At 41.4% G+C, this 15,227-nt stretch overlaps 3 protein-coding genes across 6 annotated transcripts in view; all 3 read left to right on the forward strand.

The window, feature by feature from the left end:
• The window catches only part of exoc4 (exocyst complex component 4), an 86,551-nt gene extending 81,818 nt beyond the window's left edge, over window positions 1-4,733 (forward strand). For both annotated transcript variants that reach the window (XM_077545183.1, XM_077545184.1), the window contains exon 20: window positions 3,111-4,733. In XM_077545183.1, coding sequence (XP_077401309.1) covers window positions 3,111-3,348 — 238 coding nt within the window. In that variant the 3' untranslated portion in view covers window positions 3,349-4,733. The remainder of the gene's footprint in view (window positions 1-3,110) is intronic.
• A 212-nt stretch (window positions 4,734-4,945) lies between these two features.
• On the forward strand, window positions 4,946-15,208 carry lrguk (leucine-rich repeats and guanylate kinase domain containing). Of its 2 annotated transcripts, none has more exons than XM_077543998.1 (19): window positions 4,946-5,348; window positions 5,785-5,883; window positions 5,952-6,033; window positions 6,097-6,197; window positions 6,393-6,474; window positions 6,546-6,670; window positions 7,551-7,694; window positions 7,784-7,864; window positions 8,012-8,098; window positions 9,286-9,392; window positions 9,762-9,881; window positions 10,147-10,243; window positions 10,764-10,877; window positions 11,323-11,524; window positions 11,920-11,994; window positions 12,539-12,684; window positions 12,771-12,859; window positions 14,160-14,200; window positions 14,278-15,208. In XM_077543998.1, exons 1-19 carry the CDS (start codon window positions 5,337-5,339, stop codon window positions 14,451-14,453), a joined length of 1,980 nt encoding a protein of 659 aa, XP_077400124.1. In that variant the 5' UTR covers window positions 4,946-5,336; the 3' UTR covers window positions 14,454-15,208. The 2 variants fall into 2 exon arrangements, with proteins under 2 accessions (XP_077400124.1, XP_077400126.1); XM_077544000.1 differs by having other exon boundaries at window positions 12,611-12,684.
• The window catches only part of col7a1l (collagen type VII alpha 1-like), a 42,188-nt gene continuing 41,988 nt past the window's right edge, over window positions 15,028-15,227 (forward strand). The window contains exon 1 of one of the 2 annotated variants that reach the window (XM_077543995.1): window positions 15,028-15,142. The gene's annotated coding sequence lies outside the window, so the exon portion shown is untranslated. The remainder of the gene's footprint in view (window positions 15,143-15,227) is intronic. The other variant, XM_077543996.1, reaches the window with a different exon arrangement.

Raw genomic sequence — 15,227 nt, forward strand, 5'->3', positions numbered from 1 at the left:
CTTAAATGATGATCTTTATAAATAAATAAATAAAAAAATAAAGCTAACCAAGTTTTTTCTTTTCCGATTTGCAACCTTTGCGATTTAAAAATGGCTTTCTTTCTACTACACTGGGATGTCAATTTGAATGTTATGAATTTATCTGTCAGGCTATCAACATCTATCTGTAAAATATCAAGAAAAACTCCCAAGTATTGTAGTATCTGAGCTTGTTCACAGAGGTGGCGGGAGTTGGTCTGTTGGCTCAAGTATGAAAAAGTGTGACATTTGTCAAGCATTGTTTATGGGCAGTTAATTCCATTCAACTCAATTCACAATAAATAAGCATTGCTTAGCAAACAATTCATCCTCGAAAAAAGTTGTTTCATGTCACTTCCAGTTGAAGTTTATTTGCAATCGAAACCTCAAATCAAAAGAATTACGCATAACGAGCACATAGCGTTGCCTGAGGAGACTCCACTTAGCTTAAGGCTAACAAACGACGCAAAGCGCAATAGATGGGCTAACAAATTGCTGTCGTGGCTTCGCAACTCTTCAAGTTTTAAAATTCTTTAATTTTGTTTTGTTGTGTTTTTTATTTTATTGTCAACGCGCATGTTAGCTCGTTTTTTTAAACTCTACATGTGAGGCAGAGACAAAGCAGATTGGTCAGTCCAGTCGAATGTTGTGGTCGCGGCTGATGGAGAGGATCACTGCCGGCCTCCCCATCCATCCTCTCCCCCAGTCGCCCCTCCCTGTCTGCCTGCCTAGCTAACTAATGTGTGACAGCAAAGTTGCTGACAGAGGCAGCCCGTAATGGCCTCCTCACTCACTCACTCACTCACTCAGTCACTCACTCACTCACTCACTCACTCACTTATTCATTACTCCAGCTGCAAATGAATTGTGATCGCTTGCTGCTGCTTCTTCTTCGCAAGTAAGCTCTGCGGTGTTCATGCGTTGTAAAGTGACTTTATATTGTTTGTACACTGGGAAGAGAGTGCATGTGGGAGGGTCTGTTTAATTAGATTGTGATGTAAATTACCCCACAGGGACACATAGGGCTGCTCTCCTGTCGGTTGCTAATAAACAACAGCCCGACAACAATGTTTCCATTGCATTGCAAACATTAGTAGTAGCGTTAGGTATGCCCCACTTTTTTTTTTGTTGCTTTGACTTTGGAGAGGGAAAAAATAAGATGCAAGTGTAAGATAGTGCCAGCAAACTCAACTTATTTGAGATTGTGAACAATTATTCAAAAAAGAGGCTTGTTGTTTATTGCCACTCCTAGAACAAAGAGAATAAAAAAAATTGTGTCTGCTAGCGTAATGCTAAAACCTCATAGACAAGCTAACAAAAATTAGTATGGATAATAGCAGCCCTCAAAGTAGGACTGAGCAATAAATTGAATTAATTCGATACATCATCATTTAAAAAAATCGAATTGTTGAAAATTTGCTAAATCGTGAAATTGAATTTCGCCTCCTGGATTATTAAAAGATGTTGTTCTTATGTTCTATTACGTCCAAATGTTTTTGTCAGTTGTAATTTTGCACAAGTGGCAGAATGCTGGATGGGTGGTTTACAAGACATGTTTACAATGATTTAGAATCAGTACACATTATTTTTGAATAAATGAAACCTTTAAATAAATGTTTGTTGGGTTTATTAGATTAAAATCGATTTAAATCGTAATCGTCCTGAATGATAAAAGAATTATGATTTTATGTTTTTGGTCATATTGCCCAGCCATACCTCCATAGTTACTTGGACACTTCATTGCAAATGGTGCAGCTGTACATGCAAACAGACAATGAAGTAGTCATGATGCACAAATGGCTTTATTCTTTTCATTCTATTTCTGTATGGGTTTTTTTCTTTATTCAAGACACATGCAACAATAGTTTTTAGAACAGATGATAGGCATTCCCAGAGCTGGCACTTCCATCAATCGTCAATTCCCGTCGATGACAATGCCCACCTTCCACCGAGTGCTTCAATACACAGAATGAAAGAGACTGTACTCATCCAGTTTGACGAACGTAAACCTGCTTCAGTCGTTGCTCAGTTTGTGTATTTTTTAATCACTCGCCAAAAAGTGGGCATCGTCGTTGACAGGAATTGACGATTGACGAAAATGCCCACCTTTGGGCATTTCCATTCATCTCAATGGGGAAAGATTTGAGATCTGAATGTTTTGAATTTCAAACGTGGTCACGGATTCGAACTTGTAAACCAAGGCACCACTGTATTTCAGTTTTGTAATAGTTTTGTGTTTCCGCAAAGAAAATATAGCAAATCCTCAAAATGATAATTTCCAGTCACATTTACTAATTTGCTCCCCAAAAACATATAAATATGTTCTATTTTAAATATTACCATAGCAGTATTTATACTTTTTTTTTAAATGTTTTTTTTTATTTTTTATGCTAGAGCATACAGAAGGCTTTGCAAAATGCAGCCTCTGAACTAAAAGGAATGATTGAAGCAATGGTACTTATTACAAAAATGGCCAGCAGGTGGCAGCAGAATATAAGAGATCAACCAAGAGCCATGTTGCAACAAGCTCTTTTCTCCACTGTTTTCAACAGGTTAGTGAATAATGAGGAAACTTAGCTATATTCTAATGCTATTTGCTGCAAAACACAAACAGATAGAAATATATATTTTTTCCTGATGAAAGAAGAGACTCTAATCTTTCTTTTGGTAGGTTCCATTTTTAGCAATATAACATAATATTCTGTGGGCCTTGCAAAATCAGTCAAAATCCAGTAAAATAGCCGGGAGCGAAGGGGGTTGCTTCAGTGAAAATGGCTGCCAGTGAATGAATTAAATGACGAAGCAAAAAAACTTTGCTGCACACACAAAATAGCCGACTTCCTCTTCAATTAGGGCATGGGTCCTTGTATGGTCACATATTCCTTGTCGGAGTGCTATTGATTTTCACTGTGACCTTTAAATGCAGTGTTCCACGCATACTACCTGCTCCATCAACAGCGTTTCATTATTCCTTAAAAGCGTGAAGGTGATGTTTTTCTTTTTCAATGGCAACAGCAGCTGTTTTTGTTTCCGCTGCCAGAATTACAGACAAAAAAGAAACGCTTTCATGTTCCCTTCTGTGTCCTCTTTAGACAATACTACGAGATGCTGTACAACACGGCTGACGAGCTGCTCCACCTGGTGGTGGACCAGGGCGTGCGCTACACGGAGCTGGAGTACATCAACGCCCTGTCGCTGCTCCACCGCAGCCAGACGGGCGTGGGCGACCTCAGCACCCAGAACACGCGGTTGCAGCGGCTGAAGGAGATCGTGTGCGAGCAGGCTGCCATCAAGCAGGCCAGCAAGGACAAGAAGATAACCACCGTGTGATCTTCAGGCCCATCTCGTATCATTTCCTTATTAGACGTAAACTGCTGCATTTGTCGGCCCCACTTGTCCTGTCTGCAAAATGTGTATTGTCATATTAAAGCATCTGAACTCAACTAGTCCCTAAAGCTTTCCCATGGTGCATGATGGTTTTGCACAGTGGTGCCTTGAGAATTTAATTCAGTGTCTCAAATCATCTTTCCCCATTGAAATGAATGGAAATGCCATTAATCAGTTCCAGCCCCTCCCCCCATAACACAAAAATAACACACTTTTGTCATGTTTTTTTTTTTTATAAGAAAAATAGCAGTCCCAAATTGTGTACTTTATAAAAATATACAGCTGTGACATAATGAAGTAGAATAAAATGTTGTTTTTTTTGTCACACTTTGTACTTGCATTTCTTGTGGGGCAGTCGTGTTGCTTAAAAGGTGATATACATACATAGATACTTTTCATTTGCCTGTCTTGAGCATTAAACACTGTGTTAGGGGCTGGTCGTTTGCAATAAAGATGTAATTCTCCTTGTTTTATGTTTAGTTTGACAGCAAACTACAGCTCATATCTCAAGGCACCACTCTGCGTGCTGTAGTTAAGAATATTCATTTTCGGGGGGGAATAAAGTGTTAATGGTGACAGCACAAAATGATTAACTTTTGGCACTTTTTTTCCCCATTATAAGTGCAACTTAATGACAATATAATTTTAAAAAATTGACAGGAAAAAAGCGGCATTCAATAGCTAAGACTGGTCATTTTGGGTGTTCAGACATTTTTCTACTGACCTTTCACTGCATTCCAAACTTTTAGGATTTATTTCTTGGCACAATCTCAAACAGAAAAGAATAGGACTTTGTTGTGGTTTTGTTTTATTAATTTATGTATTTTTTGTTGTTGAAATAACTACATTTGTGTAGAAATTGTCTTCCTCTGTGCTTGTGTAAACTGCAATGCTGGAAGATAAACTTCTCCCTAAAGCGGCCTGTGTTTTAGTTGATTAACTTGGGAGAAAAGTACTTAAGAAGAGGAGCAGGAGGAAGAGGGCTTTGTCAATACCTTTGTGGCCCCCCCACAATCTATCATATTGACAATTTGGCCCGATGGGAAAACAGCTGCGGGGTCCCCTTGGACGGACTTGACGAAACTTGGCGGAAACCCTTAAAAATCTGCTGCTTACTGCAATTCAATACATGGGAAACATGAGCAGAATATCAAGTGATAGGCTGTTAGAATGTGCACTGTCACACTAAACATGTCAAACACGCCTACTTTAATTGCTTTTGATTTATTAATTACACTTAATTTCCTCACAGAATACAAGCATTTAAGTCGAAATACACCATGCTAATCTTGCTTATTTGTCTCTTACACAATAAACATTGAAAAGTGTTCCTTGTTTTGTTTGATGTTTTTGCTCAGCAGCTATTTTAATTTATTTACATGGAAAGCACAGACATTTTTAAACACTAAATAAATAATTATGTGCGTGAAAAATTAACATCAGCCTCGCTAGTAATTTAAATACATCACATTTTGACATATTTTATTAATCATTTGATTAATACGAATGCGTCACTATGTCACGTGGCCACCAACAGGTGTCCCTGATTACCTCATATCCTGTAAGGTACTCGCCAAACGACGTGTGATGCAAATGTTTACCTTCTCGTTCTACCATCAACATAAACATGACCATTTGGCTACGTCATCTCTCCCGAGTTTACAGGCAATTACAATCGTCCTTTTGGACTATTTCTCTTCGTTTTAAACTGTGTACATGGTAGCGGCAGATGTGGAAAAAGTTAACTACATTACCCACAGTGCCATTGACCGGCGTGCTTACATGCTGCTAGGCGACGAGCTAGCTGCTTTACGTCACAACGATGGCGTCCGTGTCCGTCGTCTAGTGTCATTTTTGACGACTTTTCGTCATTTCATAATTGTCCTAACCAACCAATAGTTAAGCTGACCGGCTTGAGAAGGTGTGTGGGCATGGCGGAGAGGGTAAGTGGGACTAAATAAACTAAATACACTTGTCATGCCCCTTCTATAATTGTCTGTTTTTCTGCATAATTAGTCAGATTCATTCCTAGGCAAATGTGACTACGTTATTTTATTTAAGTTGATATATATATATAAAACATCATTCATACTAAAACACTGTTTAAATGTGCTACACGTACTGATAGATTTAGACATAATTAAGCACACCTTCAAGATGGATAAATTGAGCTGCAATATAATCTATGGAAAAAAAATTCTGACTTGGCAAAGATATAATGTTCACTTTTGTGCTCATAATTTAACAATCTGCATATGTTTTGTATTATTATTTTCCTCTGAAGTCTGAAGTGTACCTAGTACCTGATCTTAATCTATAATTTGTTACCTCTGCCGTAATTGTGCAAAGGTGGTAATTCTTCATTATTTGTGCTCATAGGACGTCGTTTTAGGTGCTGGGTTGGTGTCCAGCTGTGTAGCCCGCCTTGGACGCTTTGACACTGGACTTCAGCACCCATACTACCATGTGGCCCTTCCTGTAAGATGCACTTTTATCACTCCTAACTAAAAATATTAAAGTGAGTTTTTGCATTTGTTGTTTACCAGGGTCGCAAGCTCAGGGACATCTCGGTTTTGTGCAATTATGTTCATCTGCAAAAGCTGGAGCTGTCAAACAACAGAATTACAGGTAGTGTCATCTGAATGTTGTTTGGGGGGGGTTTGAGTTATTCCTAATTTTCCCACTTTCTAGATCTCTCCTGCGTGAGCCACATGCCCTTCCTCGTCATTCTGGATGTCTCTCACAACGAGATCTCCGATTTCTTTGGCTTCGAGCCCCCGAAGAACCTGAAGGTACGGCAAGCAGGACCTTGAGCTGACAGCAGAAGACACACTTTGACTGGTGGCTGCGTTATTCCCCATGATGGGCCCGCATGCCATCTGCCGTCACTCCAAACATGCTTAAAAGGCTTCCGACGCCCTTGAATGTTCCGCTAATTGAATATCCTTGTGGAATTAGTCAATTTCTACCTGCTGCTGTTTTTACAGGAGGTCAACTTCTCCCACAACATTTTAACACAAATGAAGGACATGTCAGGCTACGAGGCTCTCGTCAAGCTAGATCTGGACCGTATCCTTAACATATGCAAAAATGCGACATCATGCATCTTCACGCAGCGCCCTTGACTCGCTAACATTCAGACAACCGCCTGAAGCAGATTCATGGTTTGGATAAGTGCTGCAACCTGACCCATCTCAGCGTGGCGCACAACAGCATCGTCAGTATCTGCAGTCTGGACAACGTGCCGCTCAAGGACCTCAACCTGGTCAGTCCTCACAAAAGTTCAAATTGTGAATTAGTACGTGATTCATGTCTGATTCAAAGTTTCATGGCGGAAACAGAAATGTAATCTATTACTTTAATGTCAGAGCCCTCATTTTACCCAGAGGTGGATTTGAAGCTATATGGATTTTGTTTTGTTTGTGCGCGTCAGCAAATGAAAAAGAATGTTATTAATGGATCTAACCAAATAACAATAAAAATAAAAAACGTTAGTAGAATTCATACTGAATACATTATTATTGATAACAATAGTGGGAGTAGGGGGGGTAGAGTTAGACAATAACATGGTATCTCATAGAAATTTATAGCATTTTGCACTTTTTTTTATTTCACTTTTAGTCAAATTACAATTAACAATTAATTGAAATAAATGAAATGTATTAACTCAATTTTATTTTTCGAGTACTTGATAAACAACCACGCTTTTTGGACTTAACCAGTTTTCTACATTAACCGAAGCATTGTGCCCATTTCAAATCCCACCATATGGCCACCATGGCAGCAGTGGCCCACCAGTAGTGGTCCTGGCTGGTCCGTCCTGCACCTGATCCCGCCCCACTCTTCCTGACACGCTGCCTCCGTGCAGCGCCAAACTCTTCCCACAGCACGTCCCTTCCTTTTACGACACACAGAGAGCGGCCCTGTGCCAGGCCCCGTGCTCTGCCAGCGCTTACCATGCACCCAGATAAGGACTTTAGTCAAAGCATGTAAACTAGCAAGCGGTGCCCGTCAAGGTTTGGCTTTGTGCGGAATGAACACCTTGCCAGCTGTTGGCCGGCGTTGAATTTCGGTGGCGGGGAACCCTGCGATGTAACCGGGGCTCACGATGTGCTCTGTTAAATGTCTTCTCCATCTGTGTTCAGAGGGGTAACCAGTTGAAAAACACGGAAGGTCTAGAGAACCTGAAGAGGCTGCAGACTCTAGATCTGTCCATGAACCGCATCACCAGTCTGGGTGGCCTCAACAATCTCCACCAGCTGGGCTCCATCAACCTGGAAAGGAATCAGGTGTTTGTGCGCTGACAGAAATCAAATGCCAGTGCACACTTGGAACTCTCTGACAAAAAAAAATGCTTCTTCTTTTTTTTTTTTAATAGATTTGTGAGATTGAGGAGTGTAAGCACATTCACAATCTTCTCCTGCTGAGAGAATTGAATCTTTTGGGGAACCCTGTTCAGGTAACTGAAAGTTACAGACCATCCATGGAGGCTATTAAAAGTGGCCCAAAAGAAATCTGCCTTTGCAAAGAGAATAATACTGACTTTCGACTCTCAGAGATGTTCTGTAACGATATGTTGAGTATGTGTGTGTATATGCTTTGTTAGGAGCAGTCAGAGTACAGGCTGTCGGTGGTCTTCCTCCTCCAACATCTGACCATGTTAGACCAAGAGAAAGTCACTGTTCAAGAAAAGGTTAGTCACAAACACAATCGAAATGTAGCATTTTTTTCAGACCGATACCTGTTCGAGTTTTCAACTCAATTTTTTTCCTTTTTTTTTTCCTTCTTTTTTTTTTCTTAAGAGAGCTCAGTATTGTTCATTCGGTAATCTTACCGATTCAACGTCATCATCATTGCTCTCTCTTTTTTTCTTTTCTTTTCTTTTCTTTTTATTTGCCGGTGTGTGTGTGCATGTGTGCGTGCGTGTGAGTGTGTACTCATTAATTCAACTAAAACCTATTAAAAAATCCCATACCGTTCACCTAAACCGAATACTTCAGAATCCAGCTAGAGTCGTGAGGTTGTCAGGAGACCCGAGGAAAGATCAAAGAAAGGAAAGTGAAATCCAGCACCGACAAGACATCACCTACTACCCACCGGGTTACCAACCAGTCTTTCACCAACCCCAGAAACATCTAAATTCCAACAAATTAGGGGGATTAAAGGATAGACTGAGGAAAGGAAGGAAGGATAGATGAAGCAGAGTGAGATCCACAGACATCAGCCTCCACTGATTCAACGATCAGAGGAAGAAGCAGATTGTGTTGATTGTCGATTGATGCTGGTGTGGTGCATGCATGAAAACCTCCACCAAAGAGGGGAGCCGTCGACCCCGGCCAGGACAGAGCAAGCACAACCCCCCAGGGCCCCCCAGGCCACGACAGCGCCAAGGCACAACTCAACTCTTGAGTCATCACCGATACCAAGTTGATAGTAATCATGGCTTGGTATCAGCTGCCGTTGCAAGTATAGTAGAGAGTTGTCCCGATTCGATACCTGGTGTCAGTCCTGTCCCATCCCTAATTGTGTTTTAATATGCAATTCTTTTTTCAAGGTCTTCTTTCCATAGTTTTTTTTAACAACAATAAATTAATCTGTATTACAATCAACAATATCATATTTATGATACATACAGTGTTTGGTCCTATAGGTTGTGCTTATGCAAAAATAAAGGCAAATGAATCATGAATTAATATACAAAGCAAAGTTCTTGTTTATTTTCCACATTGCAGCCTTTAAATTAGAAAATTGCATTCTACTACATTGCCAAGTCAAATTAAATTCAGTTAATTGTTACAGTCATTATTTTTTCTGGCAGTACTTGTTGTGAACATTTGCTACTAATACTACTAATCTACTTCCTGTTTGTGTATCATGCAGGTATTGTCCATTAACAAGTACGACCCTCCCATGGATGTGGTCGCGGCCAGAGATCACATGACCCAGCTGATGTATCAGCTAATGCAGCCTCAGCTCCTCTATGACACGTTGGTTTCCTTGTCATTTTAACCTCCCACAAAACTTTTGCTGCTTTACTTCCTTACAAGCGAACGCTTTGTCGTGCCATTGCTCATCATGTCTGACATATCTTTGACAAAACTTGCCACAGTTGTTTTTCAAGAGCTACGTTCGCTTATCTGCAGCCTTTCCTGTTATCTCCTCACTCAAAGACAATAAAAAAAAGACAAGTTCATATATCATCACTTTACAAAAAGCATCAGTCACAGGCAGATAATTCACCCGGTGTTACATGTTACAGTGGGAAAAACACACATCCATCTTGTCCGTTTACTCACACATAAGGCTTTTATTTGAGATTTAATTCCAACATCAGCATTTTGTGTTTGTCCATGCAGCACTCTTCCCAGCGATAACGCTCCGTATCCAATGCTTGTTCTGACCGGTCCGCAAGGCTGCGGCAAACGGGAGATGGTCCACCGCCTTTGTGAAGACTTTGAAGAATACTTTGCATATGGGTCAGTGTCTTATATTAATAATGGGGAGATTCTTATAATAAGGGCACATGTGTCTATGGTTTACAGTTCATTTAAAGTTGAAAAAATCTGAATGTGAACAGCAGACGCATGCAACTCCAAATAATTTAACCCTGGAGTGATCATTTGATTCGTCTGCCAAAGGGGTCTTGTCTTGTCCTGAGACTTAACCCCACTCGCTGTCAGTCTGGTATTCCTCGTCGTAAATTACGCGCTTCTTCTCTTCAATTTTGTACGTTTCATGCAGGATCAGCCACACCAGCAGGGAGCCTTACTTTGGTGAGGAGAATGGCAGCGACTACCATTTTGTCAGCGAGGAAGACTTTGAGCTGCTTGTGCAAAGGGTGCGTCTGTTTGGCAACTTGATGTCGTCATGATAGAAGTTCATTCTTAATCCTTTCACTGTAGAAGAGTTGACGTTTTGCTGCATGCTTTCAATGGTGAAACCTGGAAAACCAGTACATGTTGATGATCATATTTATAAATTAGAATGTGATTAATTTTGTATAATGTATGATGAAAATACACTTGTCAAATTGTTTAAACACAATGCCGATGAAGACCTGTGATCTGATTTAATCTTTGTGGGTTTTGCGCCTTCTTTTAAGTGTCATATGACTCTTTGGCCGGTCCTGCCTCTTCATCTGTCCTCCTTGGTTTTTATGTTGTCAAAGCACCTAATTTATTGCCACAATTCTCATGCCTTCATCCCAATGCGCTTCCCAATGTGTTATTGTGTGTGTTTCAGCACCATGGTACAAAAATCATTCTAAAACTGCCAATGTAGTATATTATAGCTCTCAAAGGCCTACATTGTGTCCACTAAACCTGATCTTCCTAACTGGACTGAGCATCCCAATGCAGGGGGCTTTCCTCCAGACTGTGCAGTACGGCGGCCACAAGTATGGTCTGAGCAGGGAGGCCGTCGAAGAGGTTGCGCGAGAAGGACTGGCGTGCTGCGTGCAAATGGAGCTGGAGGTGAGAGGATGACACGAATAAAAGCTTCACCCTCAATAAAAGATGGTCACCTTTCCAAAAAATGTTGTAGTATCTTAAAATTTGTATATACGTATCAACTATGAATGATTGTTTTTATTGGTGTGGACTTCAAAAACATACAGTTATAATTTTACCCAAAAGCTGTGGAATTTTGCTGCATGTTTTGAATGGAGGAAAGTAGCTCCCTCTAGTGGGCAAATTAAACACCAGTACTAGACCAAGTGTTGAAATATTAGCATAAATATTTTTTTATCTGGATTTTTTTTTTCTTCACAAGGTCAAAATAAAAAAGAAAAGAAAAATAAATAATTCATTTTGATTTATTCAACACAGCCAAAATGCCTTTGGGGGGAAAGGGAATAGCACAAAAACAGCTTTCAGATGTGTTGAGGGTCGATGGCTGTTCAATGTGTCATCTTCGTAGGGCGTGTTGAGTCTGAAGAAGAGCATCTTTGAACCCCGCTACATCCTGCTCATCCCCACCCTGGTGGATAACTACAAGTCCATCCTGAGGAGTCGAAAGCTCTACACGGACGCCCAGATAGAGGCGGCGGTATCACGCATTGAGCTGTACGACAACTTCAACAGGGAGCGGCATAGCTTCTTCGACAACGTCATCCGTTGTGGTACGTCTCCTGTCCGCGAGCTGTCTTTTCACTATTAGTGTCAACGCTGAGGAGGATTTGACAGCAAGGGACACTTTTTCTGTCATCTCACTGCCCTACAGAGACATCCCCCCCCCCTTCTTGTCACTGATAAGGCCTTAGATAAATGAACAGGCCTCACTAAAATCCATACAGCACAATTTCATTCCCATTACAGTTTTGTATTGCGGCCATGCCGGCACCGTCAAACAGTTAGTCATGCCCACACGTTTTAGTCGCTTTCTTAATGAGAGCAACACGCGCGGAGGGCAGCACACTCATCACTTTTATGCACCGCTGAAGTCCCCATAGCTTTTGCTTTCATTGCCACTCGATGGGAGGTACAGCAGGAAGTTCTGAGCATTTTGTGTGCGCAGATTACTGGGACCGAGCCTACCAGATGCTGGAACGGGTCGTAAAGAAGTACCTGTTGCTTGAGGACCAGGAAGAAGGTGAGAGCAACAAAAGGACATCCTCACACAAGACCTCCAAAGGTCACATGTGCGCTTTCTCTCTGTTTTGGGTGTTCCTGTTTAGGGCTGGTCAATTAAGGGAAAAATAATCTAATATATAATCATTTTTGAAATACTGATTAATAAACACAATTATTCATTGATTTCAAACTTAGTAACAAATTTGAACTTAATATCTAACTTGAAAGAACAACCCAAAAATAAATTTGCAACAGTTTAATAATAATACATTAAAACTATAGCAATAAAGACCAATACACAAAAATACACCTGCTGTTGTTTCTGCGCATACCTCCTTTCAGTGTGGTGCATTCATGTAGCTACACATTCATAACATAATTGCAAACACACCATGCCGTTCAGCACATTAATAATTTTTCTTAATTTATAATGTTATAATCTGAGAAGCCAAAATGGAAATCACAATGTCACGATTTAATGAATTGCCAAGCCGTACTGTTCCTGATACTCCCCAACCTCGACATTTCCTACTGCTGCCCTCAAAAACATTTCCCTGCCTCAGGTGAGGCTAATAAGAGAGAGAAGCCCCCCACGGAGCAGCTAAGGTCGGACTCATCCACACTGTCCCACCCAGCCACAGAGCCACTCTACAAAAACGATTGCAGCCAGACCCAGCAGCAGCAGCTCGCCCCTCACAAGACTCCTACTGTGAGTACCCCCACGAAAAATTAGCCGGCAGCGAGGCCTCTCGTCTGCCAATCATCAGCACTTTGCTTTGTTTTTTTCCTGCGCAGGAGCTGGCTTCCATCCGCAGGCGGGAGCAGCCGCTGAGAGAGGCAGTCATGGGGAAGAGTCCAGGGGTCTACAGTTGGCTCATCACAAGGTTCATTTTCAAGCAGTGCACACTTGACTCATGCCTAATACTCAGTGTAGACCCTGGCCTCCCCCTGCTTGATTGGCCCACTTGTCCAAACTGCTTTTTGATGCTTTGTTTGGACTTCCTAGTTGACCTTGAGGGTGAAGTGGTCCGCTGCTGAAACCAGCAGTAGGCTCATTTGATGGACTTGTTGTAGCGTTTCCAATCAGTGCTAACCCCTCACCTCCTCTAAAATGACAAAATGGAACAAGCAATATGGGCGTCAAGGCTAGTAAGCATACGTGAATAATACAATGGTGACTTGAGGTCAGGCCGAATTGAGTATTGGCCGCCCTATTGTGTCCGTTTTATGATCAAGAACTAGAAAGTTGCCATTAATTTTACGTACATTGTAGGTCTGTCTTTAAAATGATCTGTTACTGTTTTTATGAAAAGTTTATGTATCCAAAGTACTAGTGGTATTGGTACTTGGTTTCGGTATTGGTGACTACTCAAGAGTTGAGTACTCGTACTGGTATCAGTGTGGAAAAAAATTGGTATTGAATATCCCTAAAATATAACGTAAAGATTTATAGAATTTGTGCCTCATTATGAATTCATTATGACTCCTGGCCACAGGAGGCAACAGCGTAATATAAGCTTGTGTCAATGCACCATTTGTGTTGAAATCTCCGTTAATTAAAGGGTTCAAACTTAAGGCGCAACCATTAATTGACAACTGATCAATTATCAAATCCATCCATCATTTTTGATCACTGCTTGAGAGACCTTATTTTTAAAAAAAATATATATATTTAAAAAAGAAGAAGAAAAAAAATACTCTACTGATTATTTTGCCTTGCATGGGGGAAAATAAGCAGATTTTAAAATTTTAAATGAGTAATTCATTTGAAAATGCACAATTGTAACCCAAATGTCAAAATGTTGCTCGTCTAGCACCTTTTTTGTCCTCAACCCATATGTCATCACAATTACCAGTCCGCCTTTTCTTCTGTATGCGCCTGTGGCCTCATCTTGACAGTACACACTTGCAACATGTACGTTACTCATCCCTGCAGTATTTGTGCAGAAGATTCCAGAAGTGTCTTCTTGTCTGCACTCATCTTAGCTGGGATGCGTCCCAGCTTGTGAGTGTCTCCTTCACGTATTGTCACAGCGCATCACGTAATCGTCCATTAATTGAGTCCCAGGGGCCATCGTTTTTGTTTCCAGGCAACAAAACAAAGTGGAGTTTTACACTCTTCGACTCCTTTCATCTGGGAATCATCTATAACTTGCGCTTGTCATCTCGTTTTTTCTTCAACAGCTCGGATGAATCTCCGGGACAGTCAGTGGATACGATCAAAGGTTGTTCCGCCGAGGGCCCTTTTAATTTCACCGGTCGATTGATATCTCACTTCTCATCTTCACGTTGTCATTTATAGGCGACAAGCAGCTGCAGCAAACACCAGCCGGCATCACGCCCCTTTCCGACAGACGCCCCGGATGCAACGTCAAGCCTGTCCTGCCGCCCATCCCGCCAGGTCGCAAGACCCCGCAAGCCAACAGCCCGCTGCCGTCACCCAGCCGCAGCCACGTCCTTGCCAGCGCGCAGGCATAGAGTCAAGGTTCCTAAAGACGTGACAAGAAAGCACACATTGATCACTTTGCATATTAACAGAGAACATGTCCTAGTGACACGTGACTGCATGGTCGCACATTTTTTATTCTCCTCCCCGTCTGTCAATGGATCTGCTCCAAAACAAACAATTGTACCTCAGTTTGTGTTTTCATGGTGCTCATGCTCAAACATGTCTGCATACCCCCCATATGGCTGACCATGTTCAGCATCAATTTGGCTTGCATTTTAGCTACCATTGCCATCTAACTAGTCTGAAAGTGTGTTTCATTGTCGGCTCAGAGTTTCAAAGTGTAAATGGGAAGGCACACCTGGCCATCCATCACTGTCTGTCTTGCTCTGGAGGCAGCAGATGTTGCGGGCCGTCATAATTCTTTGGCACATAATGTCTGCACTGTGCATGCCGGGCCCCCCCCCTGAGGTCTAACCTAGTTACACTGCAGTCGGCGCCGCTTTCTACAAACTCCGTGCCGACATTCAGTGGCCTTTTTAGATACGGGCCAGCGACTATTTAAGTCTGCGCATGCAGTACTAGGAAAACTTGGACTCTCACTCCCTGATGGGCCTTTTTTGTGTGTGTCAATGGACAACAAAAACCCGCTATTTAGGATGTTTCTTTCTTTGGCTGTCTGGATCTGCTGGAAAGGAGCATAGAAAGGACAGGGAGAATGGTAGGAACATAAACTAAGTAAATAACTACAAACTAATAATAAAATGCGTATTTGAATTCTGAATAACACTACTAACAAGCTTTTC

Source organism: Vanacampus margaritifer, chromosome 15 (genome assembly GCF_051991255.1).
Source record: "Vanacampus margaritifer isolate UIUO_Vmar chromosome 15, RoL_Vmar_1.0, whole genome shotgun sequence".
Lineage (NCBI taxonomy): Eukaryota > Metazoa > Chordata > Actinopteri > Syngnathiformes > Syngnathidae > Vanacampus > Vanacampus margaritifer.

Excerpts from the sequence above, each read along its gene's own strand:
- lrguk (XM_077543998.1), top strand. Across the intron at positions 6,671-7,550 it reads CGCTCAAGGACCTCAACCTG|AGGGGTAACCAGTTGAAAAA; the intron begins GTCAGTCCTCAC and ends ATCTGTGTTCAG. Across the intron at positions 7,865-8,011 it reads TTTTGGGGAACCCTGTTCAG|GAGCAGTCAGAGTACAGGCT; the intron begins GTAACTGAAAGT and ends ATGCTTTGTTAG.